A 21,042-nucleotide genomic window follows, 5' to 3' on the forward strand; every position below is an offset into this window, starting at 1 on the left:
CTCCTCCAAACACGGCGAGTTGAGTTGATGCCAAAGAGCTCAATTTTGGTCTCATCTGACCACAACACTTTCACCCAGTTCTCCTCTGAATCATTCAGATGTTCATTGGCAATCTTCAGACGGCCCTGTATATGGTGGTCCTCTGTAGCTCAGCTGGTAGAGCACGGCGCTTGTAACGCCAGCGTAGTGGGTTCGATCCCCGGAACCACCCATACACAACAAAAATGTATGCACACATGACTGTAAGTCGCTTTGGATAAAAGCATCTGCTAAATTACATATTATTATATGTGCTTTCTTGAGCAGGGGGACCTTGTGGGCGCTGCAGGATTTCAGTCCTTCACGGCGTAGTGTGTTACCAATTGTTTTCTTGGTGACTATGGTCCCAGCTGCCTTGAGATCATTGACAAGATCCTCCCGTGTAGTTCTGGGCTGATTCCTCACCGTTCTCATGATCATTGCAACTCCACGAGGTGAGATCTTGCATGGAGCCCCAGGCCGAGGGAGATTGACAGTTCTTTTGTGTTTCTTCCATTTGCAAATAATCGCACCAACTGTTGTCACCTTCTCACCAAGCTGCTTGGTCTTGTAGCCCATTCCAGCCTTGTGTAGGTCTACAATCTTGTCCCTGACATCCTTGGAGAGCTCTTTGGTCTTGGCCATGGTGGATAGTTTGGAATCTGATTGATTGATTGCTTCTGTGGACAGGTGTCTTTTATACAGGTAACACTCTGAGATTAGGAGCACTCCCTTTAAGAGTGTGCTCCTAATCTCAGCTTGATACCTGTATAAAAGACACCTGGGAGACAGAAATCTTTCTGATTGAGAGGGGGTCAAATACTTATTTCCCTCATTAAAATGCAAATCAATTTATAAAATTTTTGACATGCGTTTTTCTGGATTTTGTTGTTGTTATTCTGTCTCTCACTGTTCAAATAAACCTACCATTAAAATTATAGACTGATAATTTCTTTGTCAGTGGGCAAACGTACAAAATCAGCAGGGGATCAAATACTTTTTTCCCTCACTGTATGTAATGGCCATTGAGAGGCTTTGAAGCCACCGGTCAGCCATATTGGCACTCCCCAGTAGGAACAGCCATCCATAGGAATGAATGGAATTCTACAGTATTTAAATTAAATGTTTCAAAGACAAAATTACATGTATTTAAAGTTACAATATGTAACTTTGTGGGCGACCAGACCAAATTCACATAGAAATGTCTGTTATAGATCTGTCATTCTCATTGAAATCTTTTACTCTCGATTTTGTACACCAGCTTCAAACAGCTGAAAATATAATATTTGTGGTTATGTTAAAGATATTTCACAGCGGTTTAGATGGTACAGTGATACTCTACCCATTGACTGCTTGTTCTGCCTGCCACATAAACTGAAATTAGGCTAACTATTAGAATTTTAGCAACCAGGCAGAGCAAGTTCAGCATATTGCACCTTTTAAGACTTACTGCCACTCTGATCTGTCCCATAAACACATTAACTTGCTAGGGAATTACTACCACATATAAGTTAAATTGGTACAGCACTCTCACTAACAGTAGCAACAACTCTTACCAATACCGTGCACCCACTACTATTCAAAATGTTTTTGGCGCTCCAAAAATGCAGTATGATACAGAATTACAGCAAGTTACTGGCAGCACAGTAACCAGTACATTACTGTAGATTTACAGGAAAAGGTTTTTAGGTTCCAAAAAATACAGAATGGCCTGTATTCTGTGGGGTACAGCATTCTCACTAACGGGTGCAACAAATATAGCCTCTTACAAGGCACGCCTCCAAAAATGTACATGAGCCAGAGATTCAGAGATTCCCGTCTACAAATTTTTCCACAATTCACCATAAATGCTTCCAGCTGGATAAATATTTTCCCCCCAAAACATACTACAATGATCTCAATTATAGAGGACAAAATGATTGAAGAAATTTTTTTGGTACATGTTTTTTTATTTGACAGAAAATTCTATACAAAGCATTCAGAAAGTATTCAGACCCCTTGACTTTTTCCACATTTTGTTACGTTACAGCCTTATTCTAAAATGGATTAAATCGTTTTCTTCCCTCATCAATCTACACACAATACCCCATAATGACAAAGCAAAACGAGGTTTGTAAAAAATGTTGCTACAAAAAATAACTGAAATATAACATTTACATAAATATTCAGACACTTTATGCAGTACTTTGTTGCAGCACCTTTGGCAGCGATTACAGCCTCGAGTCTTCTTGGGTATGACGCTACAAGCTTGGCACACCTGTATTTGGGGAGTTTCTCCCATTCTTCTCTGCAGATCCTCTCAAGCTCTGTCAGGTTGGATGGGGAGCGTCGCTGCACAGCTATTTTCAGGTCTATCCAGAGATGTTTGATCGGGTTCAAGTCCAGGCTCTGGCTAGGCCACTCAAGGACATTCAGAGACAGGTTTTCATCAAGGATCTCTGTACTTTGCTCCGTTCATCTTTCCCTCGATCCTGACTAGTCTCCCAGTCCCTGCCACTGGAAAACATCCCCACAGCATGATGCTGCCACCATCATGCTTCACCGTAGGGATGGTGCCAGGTTTCCTCCAGACATGACGCTTGGCATTTAGGTCAAAGAGTTAAATCTTGGTTTCATCAGACCAGACAATCTTGTTTCTCATGGTCTGAGAGTCCTTTAGGTGCCTTTTGGCAAACTCCAAGCGGGCTGTCATGTGCCTTTTACTGAGGAGTGGCTTCCGTCTGGCCACTCTACCATAAAGGCCTGATTGGTGGAGTACTGCAGTGATTGTTGTCCTTCTGAGTGACCATCGGGTTCTTGGTCACCTCCCTGACCAAGGCCCTTCCCCCCCGATTGCTCAGTTTGGCCGGGCGGCCAACTCTAGGAAGAGTATTGGTGGTTCCAAACTTCTTCCTTTTAAGAATGATGGAGGCCACTGTGTTCTTGAGGACCTTCAATGCTGCAAAATGTTTTGGTGCCCTTCCCCGGATCTGTCCCTCTACACAATCCTGTCTCGGAGCTCTCCGGACAATTCCTTCGACCTCATGGTTTGGTTTATGCTCTGACATTCACTGTCAATTGTGGGACCTTATATATACAGGTGTGTGCCTTTCCAAATGATGTCCAATTCATTGAATTTACCACAGGTGGACTCCAATCAAGTTGTAGAAACATCTCAAGGATGATCAATGGAAACAGGATGCACCTGAGCTCAATTTCGAGTCTCATAGCAAAGGGTCTGAATACTTATGTCAATTCTATTTTTATTAAATTTGCAAAAATTTCTAAAAACCTGTTTTCACTTTGTCAATATGGGGTATTGTGTGTAGATTGAAGAGGACTTTTTTAAATTTGAACTGTAACGTAACAAAATGTGGAAAAGCCAAGGGGTCTAGATATACCTGAAAATACTTTCAGAATGCACTGTATAGACATTTCACAAAAATCAGTGTTACCAACTGAGAACCACAAAATAGCTGTTTGCAAGATATCACTAATTAGCATTTCTCAATGTGTGTACATCTAAAATAGCCTCTAAATTATCATATAAAAATATACTGTATTTTGTGAGAAATCTCTATGAGCTATGCCAGAAAACAGTAAATAATATAGGAAATTATAGTGACATTTTCACAGGACTAAACATGGGGATCTTGTTTAAAAATGAAATTAAACACATCATTTCAGATTCAAACTGTCATTAGTACATTGAGAAGACCTATGTGAAGATACATTTTTTATTTAAATGTTAATTAATGAAAACCTTATTTGAAATTGCCCAGATTGTTCCTACATTTACATTTACATTTACGTCATTTAGCAGACGCTCTTATCCAGAGTGACTTACAAATTTGCGCATTCACCTTATAGCCAGTGGGATAACCACTTTACAATATGTATTATTATTATTATTATTATTATTATTATTATTATTATTATTAATTTTTTTATTTTTTGAGGGGTGGGGTAAGGAGGGGGTAGAATGATTAATTTATCCTAACCCAGGTATTCCTTAAAGAGGTGGGGTTTCAAGTGTCTCCTGAAGGTGGTGAGTGACTCCGCTGTCCTGGCATCGTGAGGGAGCTTGTTCCACCATTGGGGTGCCAGAGCAGCGAACAGTTTTGACTGGGCTGAGCGGGAACTGTGCTTCCGCAGAGGTAGGGGGGCCAGCAGGCCAGAGGTGGATGAACGCAATGCCCTCGTTTGGGTGTAGGGACTGATCAGAGCCTGAAGGTACAGAGGTGCCGTTCCCCACACAGCTCCGTAGGCAAGCACCATGGTCTTGTAGCAGATGCGAGCTTCAACTGGAAGCCAGTGGAGTGTGCGGAGGAGCGGGGTGACGTGAGAGAACTTGGGAAGGTTGAACACCAGACGGGCTGCAGCATTCTGGATGAGTTGTAGGGGTTTAATGGCACAGGCAGAGAGCCCAGCCAACAGCGAGTTGCAGTAATCCAGACGGGAGATGACAAGTGCCTGGATTAGGACCTGTGCCGCTTCCTGTGTAAGGCAGGGTCGTACTCTCCGAATGTTGTAGAGCATGAACCTACAGGATCGGGTCACCGCCTTGATGTTAGCGGAGAACGACAGGGTGTTGTCCAGGGTCACGCCAAGGCTCTTCGCACTATGGGAGGAGGACACAACAGAGTTGTCAACCGTGATGGTGAGATCATGGAACGGGCAGTCCTTCCCCGGGAGGAAGAGCCGCTCCGTCTTGCCGAGGTTCAGCTTGAGGTGGTGATCCGTCATCCACACTGATATGTCTGCCAGACATGCAGAGATGCGATTCGCCACCTGGTTATCAGAAGGGGGAAAGGAGAAGATTAGTTGTGTGTCATCTGCGTAGCAATGATAGGAGAGGCCATGTGAGGATATGACAGAGCCAAATGACTTGATGCATAGCGAGAATAGGAGAGGGCCTAGAACTGAGCCCTGGGGGACACCAGTGGTGAGAGCACGTGGTGCGGAGACAGATTCTCGCCACGCCCCTTGGAAGGAGCGACCGGTCAGGTAGGACGCAATCCAAGAGTGAGCCACGCCGGAGATGCCCAGCTCGGAGAGGGTGGAGAGGAGGATCTGATGGTTCACAGTATCAAAGGCAGCAGACAGGTCTAGAAGGACAAGAGCAGAGGAGAGAGAGTTAGCTTTAGCAGTGGGGAGAGCTTCCGTGACACAGAGAAGAGCAGTCTCAGTCGAATGACCAGTCTTGAAACCTGACTGGTTTGGATCAAGAAGGTCATTCTGAGAGAGATAGCAAGAGAGTTGGCTAAAGACGGCACGCTCAAGAGTTTTGGAGAGAAAAGAAAGAAGGGATACTGGTCTGTAGTTGTTGACATCAGAGGGATTGAGTGTTGGTTTTTTGAGAAGGGGTGCAACTCTCGCTCTCTTGAAGACGGAAGGGACATAGCCAGCGGTCAAGGATGAGTTGATGAGCGAGGTGAGGTAAGGGAGAAGGTCACCGGAGATGGTCTGGAGAAGAGAGGAGGGGATAGAGTCAAGCGGGCAGGTTGTTGGGCGGCCGGCCGTTACAAGTCGCAAGATTTTATCTGGAGAGAGAGGGGAGAAAGAAGTCAAAGCATAGGGTAGGGCAGTGTGAGCAGGACCAGCAGTGTCATTTGACTTAACAAACGAGGATCGGATGTCGTCAACCTTCTTTTCAAAATGGTTGACAAAGTCATCCACAGAGAGGGAGGAGGGGGGAGGGGGGAGGAGGATTCAGCAGGGAGGAGAAGGTGGCAAAGAGCTTCCTAGGGTTAGAGGCAGATGCTTGGAATTTAGAGTGGTAGAAAGTGGCTTTAGCAGCAGAAACAGAGGAAGAAAATGTAGAGAGGAGGGAGTGAAAAGATGCCAGGTCCGCAGGGAGACTAGTTTTCCTCCATTTCCGCTCGGCTGCCCGGAGCCCTGTTCTGTGAGCTCGCAATGAGTCATCAAGCCACGGAGCAGGAGGGGAGGACCGAGCCGGCCGGGGAGGATAGGGGACATAGAGAGTCAAAGGATGCAGAAAGGGAGGAGAGGAGGGTTGAGGAGGCAGAATCAGGAGATTGGAGGGAGAAGGATTGAGCAGAGGGAAGAGATGATAGGATGGAAGAGGAGAGAGTAGCGGGAGAGAGAGAGCGAAGGTTGCGACGGAGCATTACCATCTGAGTAGGGGCAGAGTGAGTAGTGTTGGAGGAGAGCGAGAGAGAAAAGGATACAAAGTAGTGGTCGGAGACATGGAGGGGAGTTGCAGTGAGATTAGTAGAAGAACAGCATCTAGTAAAGATGAGGTCAAGCGTATTGCCTGCCTTGTGAGTAGGGGGGGATGGTGAGAGGGTGAGGTCAAAAGAGGAGAGGAGTGGAAAGAAGGAGGCAGAGAGAAATTAGTCAAAGGTAGACGTAGGGAGGTTGAAGTCACCCAGAACTGTGAGGGGTAAGCCATCCTCAGGAAAGGAACTTATCAAGGCGTCAAGCTCATTGATGAACTCTCCAAGGGAACCTGGAGGGCGATAAATGACAAGGATGTTAAGCTTGAATCGGCTAGTGACTGTGACAGCATGGAATTCAAATGAGGAGATAGACAGATGGGTCAGGGGAAAAAGAGAGAATGTCCACTTGGGAGAGATGAGGATTCCTGTGCCACCACCCCGCTGACCAGATGCTCTCGGGGTATGCGAGAACACATGGTCAGACGAGGAGAGAGCAGTAGGAGGATCAGTGTTTTCAGTGGTAATCCATGTTTCCGTCAGCGCCAAGAAGTCGAGGGACTGGAGGGTAGCATAGGCTGAGATCAACTTTGCCTTGTTGGCAGCAGAACGGCGGTTCCAGAGGCTGCCTGAGACCTGGAACTCCACGTGGGTGGTGCGTGCAGGGACCACCAGGTTAGAGAGGCAGCAGCCACGCGGTGTGAGGCGTTTGTATAGCCTGTGCGGAGAGGAGAGAACAGGGATAGACAGAGGCATAGTTGACAGGCTACAGAAAATGGCTACAATAATGCAAAGGAGATCGGAATGAAATGAACTAAACATCTGGGAAAGGAGAGAGCGGGGCCTCCCTCATTTACGTTTCACTGAAACACCCAAATATAACTCTCCCAACTTCCACCTCAGAAACTATAATTGTTGTAAACTACAGCGGTTCAATGTTTTCTAGGAATAGACTAACTTAGTTTATTCAGCTAGCTAACTTGGTACAGTATTCTTCTGTGAAAATCGTCCAGGGCACCTAGTCATATGACGCCACAGCCAACTAGCATGCCGGACTCTAACAACACGGTTTAGCACCAATACTCGGCCACAACAAACCACCAGTGTGTCAACACGCCAAGCAGATCATTCGTGTCCGTGTCTAATGTTGTGAGTTAGTCCCGACAGCTTGAGCGAGTCCGTCGTCAACTTATTCAGCCAGTTAGTTAGCTAGAATAGTTAGCATACTAGCTAGCCATTGCTTTCAGACAAAGAAGAAACCCCTCCTCCCACGTCACGAACACACAGAGAGAGCCAAGCTAACGTTAACTAGTCACCCATGTCCCGAAATCCCTTGAACGACTCTGGCTACCAGTATGTAAAAACAAAACACAAATGTAGGTTATAACTTACCCCTAGCAGCTACTGTTAGCTAGCCAAGCGCAAAGCTACGATACCGTCGGGTGAGGTTGTGTCTTTTCTGTCATCCTGTGAACCCTGTTCATTGCTCCTCGCAGCTATATTAATAACTTTGTAATTACTGAATAGAAAAATCTATTCTCATTCACAGCCAGAAGGTCCCCACAAATTAATACAACGGTAACACTGGGCATAGGTAGGTGTGGATCCATTGAATGTGCAGAGAAGATTTGGGACCATTGAACGTGCAGAAAAAGTGCTACATGATCATGGCATCCTACATTTGTTTTTAACTAACTACCTTTCCATCCACAGTTTTTATGCGAGTAAAAAAGTCATACCGTATTTTAAAAAATCACAACAGCTTTGATGGAAACAGGACATTTCGGTACAATTTTAGAAATGCAGATAATTTGTTCGTTCGACATTGTGGGATCAGTTTGTGTTGGTAAAATGTATTATGTGAGAAATGGCGGTGGAAACGCCTTTATGCAAAAATATTATGGTGTTTTGTCCTCCCACTTCAATTTGGGAAAGCATGCAATTTATTAGACTACAGATGAAATAACTTATGATGAACTTCACAGGGTGGTGAAAGTACACAGTGATCTTGATGCTCCTTTTCAATAAATATTGAGGGTCTGATTCTGGTGACATAATAATTTATGCTTGACAAAAAATACAAATATTCTCTTATCCATAATCCATAATAATCTCATCCATCTCATCCAATCTCATCCAATCTCATTTTATCCATAATAATCTCATCATGTAGACCAGGGGTGTCAAACTCATTTTAGCTCAGGGGCCACATGGAGGAAAATCTATTCCCAAGTGGGCCGGACCAGAAAAATCATGGTATATATAACTTAAAAACAACAACTTCAGATTGTTTTCTTTGTTTTAATACGATCAACATACAACAAAGCTGGAGCCTGAGGACAGTGTGTCCAAAATAGTACAAGCACAACATCACTATTAATCATAAAACATGTAAAGTTTATTTGAAAATTCTAAAGAAAAAGAACACACAAACACACAATGCCTCAGTGATTAACAGAACTGTTTCACAGATCACAGAACTATATCAGGTGTCATTTCTCAGGCAGAAATGTAGATAAAAATAATGAAATCCTGTTCCCCAAACAAGTGCAAGAACCACAGAGTCAAGAATAGGTTAAATATACAAATAAAATAAAATCAATTAAAAACAATAGCACATCAACATAAAAACATATAAACATAAAGCTGGAGCCTGAGGACAGTGTCCAAAAGCACAACATTACTATTAATCATAAAACACCTCAAGTTATTTGAAAGTTCTGAGGACAAAGAACACACAAACACACAATGCCTCAGTGATTAACAGAACTGTTTCACAGATCACAGAACTATATCAGGGTGTCATTTCTCAGGCAGAAATGTAGATAAAAATAATGAAATCCTGTTCCCCAAACAAGTGCAAGAACCACAGAGTCAAGAATAGGTTAAATATACAAATAAAATAAAATCAATTAAAAACAATAGCACATCAACATAAAAACATATAAACATAAATCTGAAAGCGTTGCTCAAACTCCCGTAACAGTCCCGTTATTTTATCTTTGAACCGCTTCATGTCTGCCACGTTGGGTCGCGCACATTTTTCAGACAGGGGAAGTGAGCTGCATCACCACCGGCAAGTTGCGTCTCCCACAATGACAGCTTCAACTTGAAAGAACGTATGCTGTCATAATACTGCAGCATAATACTTGCGCCCTTGCAGCTGTTTGTTCAAGTTATTCAGGTGCTCTGTAACATCCACCATAAATGCAAGGTCCTGCATCCATTCTGCGGAATGAAATTCTAAAAATGGTTTGCCCTTTTCTTCCATGAACTGTTCAATTTCTTCTCGTAAATCAAAGAAACGCCTCAGCACAGCACCTCGGCTTAACCATCTTACCTCAGTGTGGTATGGCAGGCCATAGATGTGGTCTTTCTCTCTGAGAAGGCTGTCAAACTGATGGTGATTCAGGCTTCTGGATCGGATGAAATTAACAGTTTGGATGACCACCTTCATGACGTTATCCATCTTTAATGACTTGCAACACAAAGCCTCCTGGTGCAAAATACAGTGAAAAGTCAAAAAATCACGTCCTCCATTTGCAGATTGCACTTTCTCTCTGAACTTTGTCACAACGCCTGCTTTTTTCCCGATCATTGAGGGCGCACCATCTGTAGCCAGGCTGACAGCGCGGGACCAGTCCACTCAGACCCTGTCCAGCGCGCCGACGAGTGCGGTAAAAATATCAGCTGCTGTCGTTGTATCTATCATCGGCACCAACTCCACGAACTCCTCGGTGACGGTCAATGTGTCATCAACTCCGCGGATGAAAATGGCCAGTTGTGCAACATCTGTAATGTCCGTGCTTTCATCAATTGCAACCGAAAAAGCAATAAATGACTTTACTTTTTGCTTCAACTGGCTGTCCATATCCACTGAAAGATCGGAAATCCTGTCTGCAACTGTGTTTCTTGTCAGGCTGATATTTGCAAAAGCCTGCCGCTTTTCAGGGCACACAATCTCCGCTGCCTTCATCATGCATGTTTTTACAAATTCACCCTCACTAAATGGTTTTGAAGCCACTGCGATTTCATTAGCAATGAGGTATCTAGTTTTCACTGCAGCGTCACTGATGTCTCGGCTGTGAGTAAACACAGACTGCTGTTTTTTCAGACCCGCCAACAGTTCATTCACCTTCTCTCATCTCCGCTGTCCTTGAAAGTTGTCATATTTGTCGGCATGAAGACTCACATAGTGGCGACGAAGGTTATATTCTTTCAGCACTGCAACATGCTCTGAACACACCAAACATACAGCTTTCCCATTCAATTCTGTGAATAAATAGGATGACCATTTTTCTTGGAACACTCTGCACTCTGCGTCCACTTTTCTCTTTTTTGACAGAGACATATTGGGGCAATGAGGGTGCCAAAGCACATAATGTTAAATGTAGAAGCCGTAATAAATATCGCGGGCAAAACAAAGTAGCTCATTGGCTGCACGTGCTTGACCTACATTTACATTTACATTTTAGTCATTTAGCAGACGCTCTTATCCAGAGCGACTTACAGTTAGTGAGTGCATACATTATTTTTTAAAATGTTTTATTTTTTTTCATACTGCCCCCCCGTGGGAAACAAACCCACAACCCTGCAAGCCATTCCCTCCCCTACCCTGGGCCAATTGTGCGCCGCCCCATGGGTCTCCCGGTCACGGCCGGCTACGACAGAGCCTGGATTCGAACCAGGATCTCTAGTGGCACAGCTAGCACTGCGATGCAGTGCCTTAGACCACTGCGCCACTCGGGAGACACCTACTTGCTCTGCCCCGGTATAAACAGTTTGCTTGCTTAACACAATTGCTATTGCGCCATCCAGTGGACGCAATTGGAACAGCAGTTTATTTTATTGAAAAATTGCAGCGCATTTTTATACTTTACAAATTTTAATTTTTTAATTTTTTTATTATTTTTTTCAAAATCATCTCGCGGGCCGGATTAAATCCGTTTGCGGGCCTGATCCGGCCCGCGGGCCGGACGTTTGACACCCCTGATGTAGACTATCCTACCCACACTGTATCTGCTAGCTGTTGGCTAGAGCACATGTGCCAAGACCAGAGTAGGCACATTTTCTAATTAACGCCACAGTTTTAATGAAAAAAATATCAGTTGAGTTGAAAATGAGAAGGAAACACATTGAACTTTAGATTTTTATTGGGACATGAAAATATTTAGTGTGCACTATGTAATCACGCATTGATTTTTATCCACAACAAGTCAGTTTGGTGGAAACACTACTGGTGGGAAAATTTGCATATTTTCTTTATGCAGATTTTAGAATATTCGCATGACAAACTGTCGCAATTGGATGGAAACATAGCAACTGATAGTAATAAATTAGTTATAATGCAATATGTAAACTTGACAAAAGCTGTTTTACTATGGACAAACAATATTTCTTGGCATGATCATACTTTGACCAATGGTATGTTTTATTGTACAGTACCAGTCCAAAGTTTGGACACACCTACTCATTCAAGGGTTTTTCTTTATTTTAACTATTTTCTACATTGTAGAATAATAGTGAAGATATCAAAACTATGAAATAACACATATGGAATCATGTAGTAACCAAAAAAGTGTTAAACAAATTTTATATTTTAGATTCTTCAAAGAAGCCAACCTTTGCCTTGATGACAGCTTTGCACACTCTTGGCATTCTCTCAACCTTGACTGGTACTGTACATGTTCTTACCAAAGTAAATAAACTGTCTATTTAGTGTAAAACTGATCTGTCCCTTTTGTCCTATCTAGGCCAAGAGAGCACCGTTCCCCTCCAACCAATCAGCGAACTCAATCACAGGTATGTACACCAATCCGAACTCAATAGAATCTTTCTGAATCCTCCGGACATGACTCTCTCAGGGGATGGTGTTGTCTCTCTAACTATCAATTGTAAAGATAAAGAAACTGTGTGTTTTTGTTCTTATAAGGTTTCATGAATAACACAAGCCTGACTCTTCAAACTCATCCATTGATATAGTAAACCATCTTTCCCTGAACCTCTTCGTTCATTTTTCAAACTTTACTTCAGTGTCAGACTCAAAACCTGAGGAAGATGACGATGATGATGAGGAGAAGTTTGAGGATGAAGAAGAGGAAGCTGAGCAGGAAAGGCAGAAGATGCAGATAGGAGAGCAGGCAAACACGGCTGAAGGAGAGAGCAGTACAGGAGGCAGCCATGGTGTTGTGAAAAAGTCTGTCTTCAAAGTCACCTGTGGGGCCATCAATGGAATGCTACATAAGGATCGGTTTGCATCAGGTACATATATGATTTTCAAGGTGTAATAAACATAGCCCTATGTAGTAGCTACATAATTGTGATACTCCATACCCATAACAGATTGGTTAATGGAAAGTCTCTCAAGGAATCTTTCAGCTAAGCTATTCTTGGCGATACATTCTTTGTTCTCGATTCGGTAAAAAGTGTATCTTATAAATGTCAGTGTCCAGTTGCAGGTGGTTCTCCAAAACCAGAGAATATTCAGAAAGATATTAAATCCACGTTTTGTATCGAGTTATAAATAAGTCTTGCATGTGTGTAGATCTTTGTTTTGGTCACACTGTTTGAAGCACTGACGTCTACTTCTACACGTGGTCACATAGAAACGACTAGTCCCTGCAAAGATGTTGGGAAATACAAGATTTCTGGCAGCTAAAATTGCGAGGGAACTCCTCCCTCTGCGCAAAACCTGGATTTAATATCTTTCTGAATATAATCTGTTTTTTGGAGAACCACCTGCAACTGAACACAGACATTTATAAGATACACTTTTTACCGACTCGAGAACAAAGCAAGTATTGGCAAGAACAGATTAGTTGAAACATTTCTTGCAGGGCTTTCCATTACCCAATCTGTAACATATCCCGTTAACAATTTTGTAGCTAAGACCTATGTAACTCCGGTCCAAATTAGTACACTATTAAGGTATGAATAGGGTATGAAGTGAGATTTGACTTGTTTCCGTGTCTCTATGGCCCAGGGTTGTGTGGGAAGAGTATCCGTACAAAGAAGCGCTGGGTGACACCAGTGGAGTTTGTGAGGGAGGAGTCAGCCCTGCCAGATCCCTCCTGGAAGAAAGTCATCCAGTGGGACGGGAAACCACTCAGCGTCCTCATCAAGGTACGCAGAGTGAGAGAACAGAGAGAGAGAGAAAAAAAACAGAGAGAGAGAGAGCAAAAACAGAGAGAGAAAGAGAGAACAGAGCGAGAGAGATGTGTTTTGTTCTTATCAAACAACTGTAGTAGAACCATGGTCGATTGTTTAATGGTCAATGTTTGTTTACCTCTCCCTTTCAGAGTGGGGTTTTGGGAATCCACTCCGTCCAGTGTCCATGCAAGCTGTGCAGCACCACGACCAAAGACGTGGTAAGTTCCCCCCTCGACCCTCAAGCAATACGATGGAACCCACTCTCAATCAATCACCTCATTTAAACAGATGTTTCAGTAGTAATTATGATTTCCAGGATGTTTCTTAACATCACTGTATCGGGTATTATTGTTAACCATTTCCTTCACACCTTCCTCTCTTCTATAAAATCTTCTTCAAAACTGAAAAACGTATCTCAGTACAGTAAAATAAATCATGATTCTCTATCTTTTGCACCAATTGACATATTCCGCAGGTCTTGTTCCTGCCATCAAAATAATATCATCAGCATTTCATCATCATATCTTAATCCAATATTTAACTGTTTAATTTATTTTGCCAAAGCATTAATAAACATAGCAAACAGAATCGGTGATAAGGCGTCTTCTTGTTTTACACCGGAGGGGGTGGGAAACAAATCTGTACAATATTCGTTAACACACAAACAGGCAGTTGGTGCTTTATTGTTAACCAATTCCTTCTCACCTTTCTCTCTTCTCTGTCTTGGCAGCACGATCAGGACAACGATGACGACTGCTTCATCTGTAGGAGCCAGGGCAGCTTGATATGCTGTGATAAGTGTCCTCTCTCTTTCCATCAGAGATGTCACCTTCCTAATGTGGATGACGCTATGCTGGGGTGAGAAGAGTTGAGGTCTGTTTGTTCTGTGTGGGGACACTCAACTGTCAGCTTATTAGTGCACTATTGTAATGTTTATTTGTGTTTGTGTGTGCGTGCATACGTATGTTCGGGTGTGCATACATGCGTGCATGCTTTGTGTGTATGTGGTGTATCAACACAGGGATAATATTCAGTGGATGTGTACATTCTGTGTACTGAGGGACAGTCAGTCGTGGCATTACCCCAAACAAAGGACCTACCAGGAAGCCTTGACCTGCCAAATCTCTGACCACCAACTGGTGAGAATCAAGCAATCATATACAGTGAGGGAAAAAAGTATTTGATCCCCTGCTGATTTTGTATGTTTGCCCACTGACAAAGAAATGATCAGTCTATAATTTTAATGATAGGTTTATTTGAACAGTGAGAGACAGAATAACACAAAAAAATCCAGAAAAACGCATCTCAAAAATGTTATAAATTGACTTGCATTTTAATTATGGAAATAAGTATTTGACCCCCTCTCAATCAGAAAGATTTCTGGCTCCCAGGTGTCTTTTATACAGGTAACGAGCTGAGATTAGGAGCACACTCTTAAAGGGAGTGCTCCTAATCTCAGTTTGTTACCTGTATAAAGGACACCTGTCCACAGAAGCAATCAATCAATCAAATTCCAAACTCTCCACCATGGCCAAGACCAAAGAGCTCTCCAAGGATGTCAGGGACAAGATTGTAGACCTACACAAGGCTGGAATGGGCTACAAGACCATCGCCAAGCAGCTTGGTGAGAAGGTGACAACAGTTGGTGCGATTATTCGCTAATGGAAGAAACACAAAATAACTGTCAATCTACCTCGGCCTGGGGCTCCATGCAAGATCTCACCTCGTGGAGTTGCAATGATCATGAGAATGGTGAGGAATCAGCCCAGAACTACACGGGAGGATCTTGTCAATGATCTCAAGGCAGCTGGGACCATAGTCACCAAGAAAACAATTGGTAACACACTATGCCGTGAAGGACTAAAATCCTGCAGCGCCCGCAAGGTCCTCCTGCTCAAGAAAGCACATATACAGGGCCGTCTGAAGTTTGCCAATGAACATCTGAATGATTCAGAGGAGAACTGGGTGAAAGTGTTGTGGTCAGATGAGACCAAAATTGAGCTCTTTGGCATCAACTCAACTCGCCGTGTTTGGAGGAGGAGGAATGCTGCCTATGACCCCAAGAACACCATCCCCACTGTCAAACATGGAGGTGGAAACATTATGCTTTCGGGGTGTTTTTCTGCCAAGGAGACAGGACAACTTCACCGCATCAAAGGGACAATGGACGGGGCCATGTACCGTCAAATCTTGGGTGAGAACCTCCTTCCCTCAGCCAGGGCATTGAAAATGGGTCGTGGATGGGTATTCCAGCATGACAATGACCCAAAACACACGGCCAAGGCAACAAAGGAGTGGCTCAAGAAGAAGCACATTATGGTCCTGGAGTGGCCTAGCCAGTCTCCAGAAATTAATCCCATAGAAAATCTGTGGAGGGAGCTGAAGGTTCGAGTTGCCAAACGTCAGCCTCAAAACCTTAATGACTTGGAGAAGATCTGCAAAGAGGAGTGGAACAAAATCCCTCCTGAGATGTGTGCAAACCTGGTGGCCAACTACAAGAAACGTCTGACCTCTGTGATTGCCAACAAGGGTTTTGCCACCAAGTACTAAGTCATGTTTTGCAGAGGGGTCAAATACTTATTTCCCTCATTAAAATGCAAATCAATTTATAACATTTTTGACATGCGTTTTTCTGGATTTTTGTTGTTGTTATTCTGTCAATCACTGTTCAAATAAACCTACCATTAAAATTATAGACTGATCATGTCTTTGTCAGTGAACAAACGTACAAAATCAGCAGGGGATCAAATACTTTTTTCCCTCACTGTATCAGTTAATCAATCAATCATGAGTGTCACAATATCCGTGACATGAAATAATACATTCTGAATGAATTATGTTTGAACTGTGTATCTAAGTAGTCTTGAGTAGTATATGACACATACAGGTGTAATATGTGTATGTTTACTCTGACAGGAATGCCACTACCTCCTGCTGTATCTGTACCACGAGGACAAGGACAGCATCTTTGTGAAAGATCCTTGCATCAATGTAAGTTTGCTTGGTTCTCTCTCGCTCTCTGTGTCTGTGTCTGTGTATGTGTGTGTCAAAGTTCACACAAACTCAGCAAAAAAAGAAACGTCCCTTTTTCAGGATCCTGTCTTTCAAAGATAATTTGTAAAAATCCAAAACACATTGTAAAGGGTTTAAACACTGTTTCCCATGCTTGTTCAATGAACCATAAACAATTAATGAACATGCACCTGTGGAACGGTCGTTAAGACACTAACAGCTTACAGACGGTAGGCAATTAAGGTCACAGTTATGAAAACTTAGGACACTAAAGAGGCCTTTCTACTGAATCTGAAAAACACCAAAAGAAAGATGCCCAGGGTCCCTGCTCATCTGCGTGAACGTGCTTTAGGCATGCTGCAAGGAGGCATGAGGACTGTGGCCAGGGCAATAAATTGCAATGTCCGTACTGTGAGACGCCTAAGACAGCGCTACAGGGAGACAGGATGGACAGCTGATCGTCCTCGCAGTGGCAGACCACGTGTAACAACACCTGCACAGGATCGGTACATCCGAACATCACACCTGCGGGACAGGTACAGGATGGCAACATCAACTGCCAGAGTTACACCAGGAACGCACAATCCCTCAATAGGCTGAGAGAGGCTGTACTGAGGGCTTGTAGGCCTGTTGTCAGTCAGGTCCTCACCAGCCATCACCGGCAACAACGTCGCCTATGGGCACAAATCCACCATCGCTGGACCAGACAGGACTGGCAAAAAGTGCTCTTCACTGACGAGTCGCGGTTTTGTCTCACCAGGGGTGATGGTCAGATTCGCGTTTATCGTCGAAGGAATGAGCGTTACACCGAGGCCTGCACTCTGGAGCGGGATGGTCTGGGGTGGGATGTCACAGCATCATCGGACTGAGCTTGTTGTCATTGCAGGCAATCTCAACGTTGTGCTTTACAGGGAAGACATCCTCCTCCCTCATGTGGTACCCTTCCTGCAGGCTCATCCTGACATGACCCTCCAGCATGACAATGCCACCAGCCATACTGCTCGTTCTGTGGGTGATTTCCTGCAAGACAGGAATGTCATTGTTCTGCCATGGCCAGCGAAGAGCCTGGATCTGAATCCGTTTGAGCACATCTGGGACCTGTTGGATCAGAGGGTGAGGGCTAGGGCCATTCCCCCCAGAAATGTCCAGGAACTTGCAGGTGCCTTGGTGGAAGAGTGGGGTAACATCTCACAGCAAGAACTGGCAAATCTGGTGCAGTCCATGAGGAGGAGATGGCACTGCAGTACTTAATGCAGCTGGTGGCCACACCAGATACTGACCGTTAATTTTGATTTTGACCCCCCCTTTGTTCAGGGACATTATTCAATTTCTGTTAGTCACATGTCTGTGGAACTTGTTCAGTTTATGTCTCAGTTGTTGAATCTTGTTATGTTCATACAAATATTGACACGTTAAGTTTGCTGAAAATAAACGCAGTTGACATTGAAAGTACGTTTCTTTTTTTGCTGAGTTTATATCTCCATCTGTGTGTTTCGCAGATGAGGACCACATCTTTGTGAAAGATCCTTGCATCAACGTATGTTTTGTTTGGTTCTGTGTGTGTGAATGCGTGCGTCTGTGCGTGCGTGTTTGCTTGTGTATGTTTTTAGTGTCTGAGTTTGTATGTTTGTGTCAACATTAACTTATATTGCTGTCTGTATATCACTGTCTGGATATATCACTGCCTTTCAATGCCAGGTGAGAAACTACACCAGTATGATAAAGACTCCGATGTGGCTGGACAGGGTTGTGGAGAAGCTGCAGCAGAATCTCTACCAGTCAGTGCAACACTTTGAGTGTGACGTGTTGCTTATCTTCACCAACTGTGCCACGTTCAACAGGGTAAGACTGCACTACTGCAGTATCCAATGTGAAGACTCAGGGCAAAAATCTGATAAAAATTCTGAAGGAAATCTTGGAATTATGCTCATCAACTTTACTTGAAAATGTACTTTTGTTTAATCCATAACAAAGCTGCATTAGGCTAAATGAGTTGGGTTAATTGCATTTCTAGCTTGTTTATTATGTTTTCTATTAAAGTGGCAATATGTCACTTTTTGGGGTCCTGACCAAATTCACATAGAAATGTGAGTTATAGATCTATAATTCTACTTGAAAGCAAGTCTAAGAAGCGGTATATCTGTTCTATGTGTGCTATTTCTATGCTTCCCACTCTTTAAGTTTTGTTTTTGCGTCTTTTACTTTCAGTTTCTTACACCAGCTTCAAACAGCTGAAAATACAATATTTTTGGTTATGGAAAATATATTTCACAGCGGTTTAGATGGTATAATGATTCTCTACACTATACTAGCTTATTTTGTCACATAAACTGAAATTAGGCAAACTATTAGAGTTTTAGCAACCAGGAAATGGCAGAGCAACTTCTGCATAGTGCAACTTTAATACAATTGTGTCTGTGTCTTTTTCTCCCTGAAGGACAATGCAGAGTTCCGTGGGATGGGCGAAAGATTGAAGAATCTATTTGAGAGAGAGTTCAAGAGTACATTCAGCATCCAACTGTAGCATCCAACTGCATCTAACATCCAGTAGAGCCTTCATCATGAAGTCTGCACCATTATTTTACTATGAAACAAGAGGGAATATACAAGATGCCTTGAGAGATATACTACAAATCAAGATCAAGTAGTTATTTAGCCAGCTAACTTTGATAAGCAACCAGAAATAACTACAGAATTTCTGGTTCATTAAGAAAGATAAACTTATATACATGTATGCATTTTTGGTTGTTAAGTCAATTAACCACACCCATTTCAAGCTTTAAAGTGCGACTGAATCGAACAACCAACCTCTCTTTGAAAATGGCATACAGTGAGGGAAAAAAGTATTTGATCCCCTGCTGATTTTGTAAGTTTGCCCACTGACAAAGACATGATCAGTCTATAATTTTAATGGTAGATTTATTTGAACAGTGAGAGACAGAATAACAACAAAAAAATCCAGAAAAACGCATGTCAAAAATGTTATAAATTGATTTGCATTTTAATGAGGGAAATAAGTATTTGACCCCTCTGCAAAACATGACTTAGTACTTGGTGGCAAAACCCTTGTTGGCAATCACAGAGGTCAGACGTTTCTTGTAGTTGGCCACCAGGTTTGCACACATCTCACCCAGTTCTCCTCTGAATCATTCAGATGTTCATTGGCAAACTTCAGACGGACCTGTATATGTGCTTTCTTGAGCAGGGGGACATTGCGGGCGCTGCAGGATTTCAGTCCTTCACGGCGTAGTGTGTTACCAATTGTTTTCTTGGTGACTATGGTCCCAGCTGCCTTGAGATCATTGACAAGATCCTCCCGTGTAGATCTGGGCTGATTACTCACCGTTCTCATGATCATTGCAACTCCACGAGGTGCGATCTTGCATGGAGCCCCAGGCCGAGGGAGATTGACAGTTATTTTGTGTTTCTTCCATTTCGAATAATCGCACCAACTGTTGTCACCTTCTCACCAAGCTGCTTGGCGATGGTCTTGTAGCCCATTCCAGCCTTGTGTAGGTCTACAATCATGTCCCTGACATCCTTGGCGAGCTCTTTGGTCTTGGCCATGGTGGAGAGTTTGGAATCTGATTGATTGATTGCTTCTGTGGACAGGTGTCCTTTATACAGGTAACAAGCTGAGATTAGGAGCACTCCCTTTAAGAGTGTGCTCCTAATCTCAGCTCGTTACCTGTATAAAAGACACCTGGGAGCCAGAAATCTTTCTGATTGAGAGGGAGTCAAATACTTATTTCCCTCATTAAAATGCAAATCAATTTATAACATTTTTGACAAGCGTTTTTCAGGATTTTTTTGTTGTTATTCTGTCTCTCACTGTTCAAATAAACCTACCATTACAATTATAGACTGATCATTTCTTTGTCAGTGGGCAAACGTACAAAATCAGCAAGGGATCAAATACTTTTTTCCCCTCACTGTATGTGACATCGATATGTCAGAAACATTTATTCCAGTGCCTGACTAAAAAAAGCAAGTACATTTGAAGTCGGAAGTTTACATACACCTTAGCCAAATACATTTAAACTCAGTTTTTCACAATTCCTGACATTTAATCCTAGTAAAAATTCCCTGTCTTAGATCACCACTTTATTTTAAGAATGTGAAATGTCAGAATAATAGTAGAGAGAATGATTTATTTCAGCTTTTATTTCTTTCATCACATTCCCAGTGGGTCAGAAGTTTACATACACTTAATTAGTATTTGGTAGCATTGCCTTTAAATTGTTTAACTTGGGTCAAACGTTTTGGGTAACCTTCCACAAGCTTCCCACAATAAGTTGGGTGAATTTTGGCCCATTCCTCCTGACAGAGCTGGTGTAACTGAGTCAGGTTTGTAGGCCTTCTTGCTCGCACGCACTTTTTCAGTTCTGCCCACAAATGTTCTATAGGATTGAGGTCAGGGCTTTGTGATGGCCACTACAATACCTTGACTTTGTTGTCCTTAAGCCATTTTGCCACATCTTTGGAAGTATGCTTGGGGTCATTGTCCATTTGGAAGACCCATTTGCGATCAAGTTTTAACTTCCTGACTGATGTCTTGAGATGTTGCTTCAATATATCCACATCATTTTCCTTCCTCATGATGCCATCTATTTTGTGAAGTGCACCAGTCCCTCCTGCAGAAAAGCACCCCCACAGCATGATGCTGCCACCCCCGTGCTTCACGGTTGGGATGGTGTTCTTCGGC

General features: G+C 43.0%; 1 protein-coding gene across 1 annotated transcript in view; it reads left to right on the forward strand.

Annotated features, from left to right (window-relative positions):
• Window positions 1-19,197, forward strand: part of LOC121551722 (nuclear body protein SP140-like protein) — a 55,914-nt gene extending 36,717 nt beyond the window's left edge. The window contains exons 6-14 of the mRNA XM_041864462.1: window positions 11,930-11,978; window positions 12,210-12,437; window positions 13,159-13,298; window positions 13,475-13,543; window positions 14,056-14,183; window positions 14,347-14,464; window positions 16,242-16,316; window positions 18,036-18,179; window positions 18,775-19,197. Coding sequence (XP_041720396.1) covers window positions 11,930-11,978; window positions 12,210-12,437; window positions 13,159-13,298; window positions 13,475-13,543; window positions 14,056-14,183; window positions 14,347-14,464; window positions 16,242-16,316; window positions 18,036-18,179; window positions 18,775-18,861 — 1,038 coding nt within the window. The 3' untranslated portion in view covers window positions 18,862-19,197. The remainder of the gene's footprint in view (window positions 1-11,929; window positions 11,979-12,209; window positions 12,438-13,158; window positions 13,299-13,474; window positions 13,544-14,055; window positions 14,184-14,346; window positions 14,465-16,241; window positions 16,317-18,035; window positions 18,180-18,774) is intronic.
• The last annotated feature ends 1,845 nt before the right edge of the window (window positions 19,198-21,042 follow it).

Source organism: Coregonus clupeaformis, chromosome 35 (assembly GCF_020615455.1).
Source record: "Coregonus clupeaformis isolate EN_2021a chromosome 35, ASM2061545v1, whole genome shotgun sequence".
Classification (NCBI taxonomy): domain Eukaryota; kingdom Metazoa; phylum Chordata; class Actinopteri; order Salmoniformes; family Salmonidae; genus Coregonus; species Coregonus clupeaformis.